This window comes from Malus sylvestris, chromosome 14 (genome assembly GCF_916048215.2).
Source record: "Malus sylvestris chromosome 14, drMalSylv7.2, whole genome shotgun sequence".
NCBI classification, from domain to species: Eukaryota; Viridiplantae; Streptophyta; class Magnoliopsida; order Rosales; family Rosaceae; genus Malus; species Malus sylvestris.
The window spans coordinates 4,913,255-4,920,070 of record NC_062273.1 but is presented as its reverse complement, the minus strand read 5'-3'; the positions used below and the strand labels follow the sequence as shown (position 1 = coordinate 4,920,070).

The window sequence follows — 6,816 nt, the reverse complement described above, 5'->3', positions numbered from 1 at the left end:
CACACGACGCAAATTGAAAGCCATATCATATGTTGCTGGGCAGTTATGGTCGGCCCAACCCACACTTGTAATTCATGTGGCCTTACAAGATGGGCTACCGTATGAATCAAACGAGAAAGTAGGAGCCTCATTGTCGTCTTTTATGTTAGCGGGCACGAGTAGCAAATAATCCATTGAATTTCCGGTAGAGTAGTGAAATGCGTAGATATCAGAAAGAACACCAACAGCGAAAGCACTCGTTTTCGTCTTATTTTCTGAAGCGGATTAATGTCATCTCCATTCCCTTACGTTGCACATCAATGTCATCGTTGACAATAGCTCCGCCTAATTTTCTTTTTTACAATAATTAAAATTTAATATACGAGAAAAAAATGCAAACTTTAATAAGAGAGTAGGCATTGATGTGGGTGTTGCATTGCAATAAGTTATGCATGTCACGCCTTCATGATTGAAGACTCAGAATACTCCCATGCGGATTCATGTACATGATGATGATGGTATATGCCAAGAATGTTGTCTTGTGATCAGATATAAGGGTGTGTGGGTCCAAATTACTTTTCAACGTGATTATTCTTGAAAAAGTATTTGGTCAAACACATCCCTGTCTGGAATTTAGGAGGGTGCGTGGGACAAAAAATGGAAAAGTCTCATCGAGAGACTTCAATGGTCCACAAACGTTTGGAGACCCGGAGAAAACAGCCAAAACTACAACCCCAAAGAAGACCGTATTTGTTTGCCCTAGTTAAAGTTTCATTGGACTGAATTACCTAGCTAAGACGACTAGTTCGTCGTGCGAACATAGACTATAACTTAAATGAGATTAAGTTGAACTCGTTCTAATTAAGTACTGACTTAGTACTAAAGTGCTTTTATAAAAATTAGGTATAAAAAAAAGCTGAGCTCAAAAAAATATTTGGTAAACACTTAAAAACAGCTTATTTTCATAGTTTTGGATGAAAAAAAAAACTGAAAACGTGAAGTAGCAAAAATGAGTTTATTCTCACAGCATAACAGAAACAATTTTTTTTTTTCAAAACACAGCAATACCAAACTAGCCCTAAGGGCTCCGTTAGGTCGGCTTAGCAAGACCTCCAGAAAGATATGGGATTGCTAATTCCGTCTGAGCTACGTCGCTTGCACATGCATCGTCTGAGCGTCGTTTGCCAATCCCGTATGGACTTCGTCTTCCTCTTCGCTCTCTTCAACCTCTTGTGCGAAAAAGCTTCTGCTTTGTTTGTGAAATCAGATTTGGAAATGTCCTTTTCGTTCCACAAATCTTCTGCGCCTTCCTTCATGAACCGATGGGCAAGTGCTGCTTGGGGTTCATATGGTTGTGGCCGATTGCCGAATTCGAAAAAGAAAAGCAAAGCAGAGAAAGAACCATAAGTGTTTGGAAAGGAAAAGAAGAGGAAGCAAAAAGGGAATGGAAGAAAAAAGAGAAGCAATTGTCGAAAGGTAACGTTAGGGAGATTAAATTTTGTAGATCAAATTTTGTAAATAAAGAGACATGAAAATTTATTTAAGCATTGATCAATGTGCTTATTTCTTATTGGTGACACATCATTTAATTGTAAGGAAATGTATAGAGAAGAGAGCGAGAGTGAATTAAAAATATAAAAAATACTTGTATCTCAAAATTAATTTACGATTTAGTCTGACACTGCACCAAATATTCTATTATTCTTGTACTACTTAGTTCATGTTAAGTCAATTCAGCTTAGTCATTAAAACTAGTCCAGTCATGAAATAATCCGGTGCAACAAATGCATCTTAAGTTTATAAGCCTACAGTGCGGAGTTAGAATTTTTAAATAAAAGAGTCAAAATTTAAAATAAAAAAAAAGATTTATTGGACAATTTCGTTGAGCACCTGATAGGAATATGTCGATTTTTGCCAACATTAAATATATGCTTATATCAACATATATTAACAACATATGTACAGAGCCTAGTTTTTGTTTATAATTTTAATAATTTTAATTTATAAAAACTTAAAAGTACAATTAACATCCTATTAACCATAATGTGATTTCATGATATTTGAATGCTCATATGTATTAAACGTACCAATGATTTGGTACATAATTGTTACATATACAACCCTTACTTTGATATAGGTTTGTATTTTGATACGTTAGAGGTTACGAATTTTGGTACGTCATTTAAACCTTGATTACAACCTTCCTTACAACCAATTAACACACAATTTCAATTTTAATTACCAAAAAAGAAATACACCAACTTCAATTATTATTTTATTTTTTAGCAAATGAAACGAGAATTTACACTCCGAAAAGGTATTTGAGCATTGGACGTTTGGTGCTTGAGCGAATGCTCTTAATCAATTAAGATACAAATCACTTACATTATGTTTGGATGAAGAAATTTAAGATTACTAAGGAATTTCAAAATGATGGAAATTAAAATGACATGATTTTATTTTCTAGAATTTGTGAATTTTCTTATTTGGTTAACCTAAAAGAATAATAGAATTGAATACGGAATTTGTTAATTTTAAACTCTCAATCATAGAAATTGAGAACTGATACCTATTTACATAGAATTTAAACTTGGGAATTGGAGGTCCCAAATTCTAAGTTTTTTTTCATGCGGAAATTCTAAATTTCTATGGTTATTAATCCAAACAAGGGAATTAGTGCATATCAATTTATAAATTCTGACTTTTACACAAATTCTAAATTTATTTCCCTCATCCAAATATAATGTTATAGAGTAATCTGTTAATAATTTTAATTGATTTTTTCGTTAAATTTCCATTAAATTATTTCTCCTCACTATTGAAAGAAAGGATCCAAACACTGAAATCCGGATTTTGACTTTTTGGAAAAAGGTAAAGGATTCATCAAGTACTTGCGGCTTTTGACGAAGGACTTGAATTCTCTGGCTTCTCCATCTCATACTTTTCTCATACTCTTCTATGTAGTTACGATTAAGCTACATCAATATTTTATATTAATTTTTTTATAAAAATAATAAGGCAAAAAGCAATTAGAATATAAAATGTTAACGTGGCTTAATCGTGACAATAAAAATAAGAGAATATGGGAAGGGTATGAGATAGAGAGAGCAAACAATCCATATCATTTGAGGAAAAGGGCGTTTAAGGAGCAGCAGTTATTATTGTCCCATTCTACAAGTACGAGAAATTTTTAATTGTGACGAAAACACAAATAATATACCACATGTTTTAATAAGAATAGTAGAAAATTTTATTTTTGAACTTATTAACTTTTTAGCACATATACTCTATAACACATAATATATCATCCCGTATACCGATCACACTAAAAAAATCTCCCCACACAGCTACATGGTGGGTTGGGTTATTGGAAAAAGATCCTCCTGGTTGGAAAAGTCTCTCGCAAGGACTTTTATGTTCCATAAATATTTAATGACCCATAGAAAAGCTGCCAAAACTAAAACCCCACAAAAGATTTCAAGTCCATGTGTCGACAGGGAGGAGTCAGAATTTTAAAATAATAAAGTCAATAATTCGACAAAAAAAAATCTTAATGAACTATTTCGTTGAGCACTTAATAAGAATATGTTGATTTTTGTTAACACTAGATGGAAGTTTATGTCAACATATATTAACAACCAACAACTATTATGATATGTAAAGACTATTTTTTATTTAAACTTTTAATAAAAAAAGTTTATTTAAGTAACATTAAATAAAAACTATAATTAAAATTTTAGGAATACAACCTTTAATAGGATATATTTTTGTCATTTAGTATTACGGTCTAGTAGTATTCCTCTTCACTTGTGAGTGAGAGGCCTTATGTTCAATTCTTACCAAAAGTAAATTTGAACTTTATTATTGTCAGCCCATTGTGAGGCTATGCCCACCCGCTCCCCTTTAGTGTAGACCTCATAATGGGCTAACAATAATGCAGTTCAAATTTATCTTTGACAAGAATCGAACCTATGACCTCTTACTCACAAATGAAGAGGAATATCATTAGACCGTAGTATTAAGTGACATATGATATAAATGCACATATGTACATGATATATGACATGAATGCACATATGTAATTAACATAACGTATCACTAATTTGTTACATTAATACCCTAATTTTGGAAAGTATTAGTATTTTGATGCGTTAGAGACTACTAATTTTGGTACGCCATTTAAGCCTTGATTACAACCTTCATTTTCAACCAAGGGGTCACACAATTTCAATTTTAATTACAAAATTAAAAAATTTAAAAAAAAAAAAAAAAGACACCATCGTCAATTATTATTTTATTTTATTTTCACAAACAATAGGATAATTTACACTACAAAAGAGAATTTAACAGAGAATCTCAGGTGTAGGAGCGAATACTCTTCACCAATTAAGATATAAGTGACTTGGCTAGTATGAGTCACTTTCAATTACTGAAAGAAGAAAAGGCAGTCTACTAACCATAGCAAGATTATGAGGAGGGAAAATAGCAAAAGCACCAACGAATCTCTGATCTCTTCGTAGTCGCTCTTGACCAAGAAAAATTGTGGCCACCAACTGCTTGAGGAAATGACCAACACAACTCCCATGCTAAATGCCCACCAATTGCACCAACTTCTCTCTCTCTCTCTCTCTCTCTCTCTCTCTCTCTCTCTCCCCCTCCCTCTCTCTACAATGGCCATGACTACCTTAACCAAGAAGTTCGACAACCATATCTCACAGAAACAGAGCACTCAGGATAGCACTCCGGATCACAAGTACCCATGGTGGTTTTCACCAGAAACCGGAATTTATTGCAGTAAACACCCAGAAATTACCCTCCCCACATACCATTTTCTGGATGTTGTCACCTTCATCTTCTCACACCAGCATGCCGGGGTTTCGCCTGCCCTCATTGATTCCTCATCTGGGTCCTCACTTTCTTACTCCCAGCTCTACTCTTTTGTCAAATCATTTGCCTCCGGCCTCCGGCAAATGGGGATTTCACAAGGTGACGTTGTTCTGTTCCTTTTGCCGAATTCCATTTATTATCCCGTTGTTTTCTTGGGAGTTTTGTACGCTGGTGCAATTGTCACGACGATGAATCCTCTCAGCAGTGTGGGGGAAATCAAGAAACAGGTTGGCGATTCGAAAGCGTGTCATGCCTTTACTGGACTTGAATATGTTGGTAAACTACAAGCATTGGGTGTTCCTGCAGTTTTGGTTCCGGAAAATGCAGTTTTGGATTCGAAGAATGAGGCTTTTTCGGTTTTTTATAAGCTTGTTAATGGTAATGTTGGTTTGGCTCCAAGACCAGTGATTAGGCAGCAAGACACCGCGGCGATAATGTACTCTTCCGGGACTACTGGTGCGAGCAAAGGTGTTGTGATCACACACAGGAATTTCATAGCTGCAGTGGAGCTTTTCGTGCGGTTTGAGGCTTCACAGTACGAGGGTTCGAGTTTGAGCAATGTGTACTTGGATGTTCTGCCGTTGTTTCATATTTATGGGTTGTTGCTTTTCGTGATGGGGTTGTTTTCTTTAGGATCAAGAATTGTTGTGATGAAGAAATTTGATGTCAGTGAGGTGGTGAAAGCAATTGAGAAGTACAAAGTTACACACTTTCCGGTTGTTCCGCCGATTTTAACAGCATTGACAGCAAAAGCTGAGGATGGTTTGGCCAAACAAAGCCTCAAGAGTTTGAAGCAGGTTTCATCCGGAGCAGCCCCTTTGAGCGCGAAATCGATAGAGGACTTTGTTCGGACTCTTCCTCATGTCGATTTGATTCAGGGTTATGGAATGACTGAGACCACGGCAGTAGGAACTCGCGGTTTCAACACCGAAAGCCTTAAAAAACCCTCTTCAATCGGGCTTTTAGCTCCAAACATGCAGGCCAAAGTGGTGGATTGGAAAACAGGATCCCCTCTGCCTCCCACAAGCAGCGGTGAGCTGTGGCTGCGCGGGCCAGGGATCATGAATGGATACTTGAACAATGCCGACGCAACAATGTCGACAATTGATGAAGAGGGTTGGCTGCACACAGGGGACATTGTGTACTTTGACGAAGACGGATACTTATACCTACAAGACCGGCTTAAAGACGCGATCAAATACAAGGGGTTTCAGATTGCACCGGCGGATTTAGAAGGCGTGCTGATCAACCATCCTGAGATACTTGATGTTGCAGTGGCAGGTGTGGTGGATGAGGAAAGTGGAGAGATACCAGTGGCATTTGTGGTGAGGAAGCACGGAAGTGGAATTTTGGAGGATAACGTGATGGATTTTGTGGCTGCACAAGTTGCTCCGTACAAGAAGGTGAGGAAGGTGGTTTTCACAGATTCGATTCCAAAGTCCGCAGCTGGGAAGATCCTAAGAAGGGAGCTTAGGAAGGTCCTGACCTCTAGACTCTAAGACTAGCTAGTTCATTTGTTTAGCAAAATGGCTCTAAATTTGGACACTTTGAAAGCATTGGAAACCGAAAACGATAGAGTTGTTAATTGTTGTTACTCTAGTTTTTACTATTACAATTTATATATTTGTAGATGAACAAAGCACAAAAAATAATATGATTTGAGATTCTTGTATCCAACATTTGTGATTATCTTACCATTGAAACTCTTTGGCCATCTTCAATCGAGAGCCAAGGGGCTTATTATATCTTTTTATTTTTTTTTACAAAAAAATCCATCTCCAATAGTGGACTAAATAGAATCGTGTAAAAGATTTCAAGCTAAAGGATTGCTGGGCTGGCCATATGCGGCTTAAATGTTGATGAAATAGAACAATTTTCAAGTTTTTTGGAAGTGAAAAGATGATTGACGAAATATTAACGAAATAATGATGGCATAATGACTGAAGATTG

At 36.2% G+C, this 6,816-nt stretch overlaps 1 protein-coding gene and 1 long non-coding RNA gene across 2 annotated transcripts; one reads left to right on the top strand and one right to left on the bottom strand.

Annotated features, from left to right (window-relative positions):
* Positions 1-4,261: 4,261 nt before the first annotated feature.
* On the bottom strand, positions 4,262-4,773 carry LOC126600059 (uncharacterized). The gene is made up of 2 exons (XR_007615342.1): positions 4,649-4,773; positions 4,262-4,614 (listed from the first exon to the last, which is right to left on the bottom strand). It is a non-coding gene; the product is annotated as an uncharacterized LOC126600059 (long non-coding RNA).
* On the top strand, positions 4,470-6,538 carry LOC126600049 (4-coumarate--CoA ligase-like 6). Its single transcript, XM_050266555.1, has 2 exons — positions 4,470-4,614; positions 4,649-6,538. Exon 2 carries the CDS (start codon positions 4,650-4,652, stop codon positions 6,363-6,365), a length of 1,716 nt encoding a protein of 571 aa, XP_050122512.1. The 5' UTR covers positions 4,470-4,614; position 4,649; the 3' UTR covers positions 6,366-6,538.
* Positions 6,539-6,816: the final 278 nt, after the last annotated feature.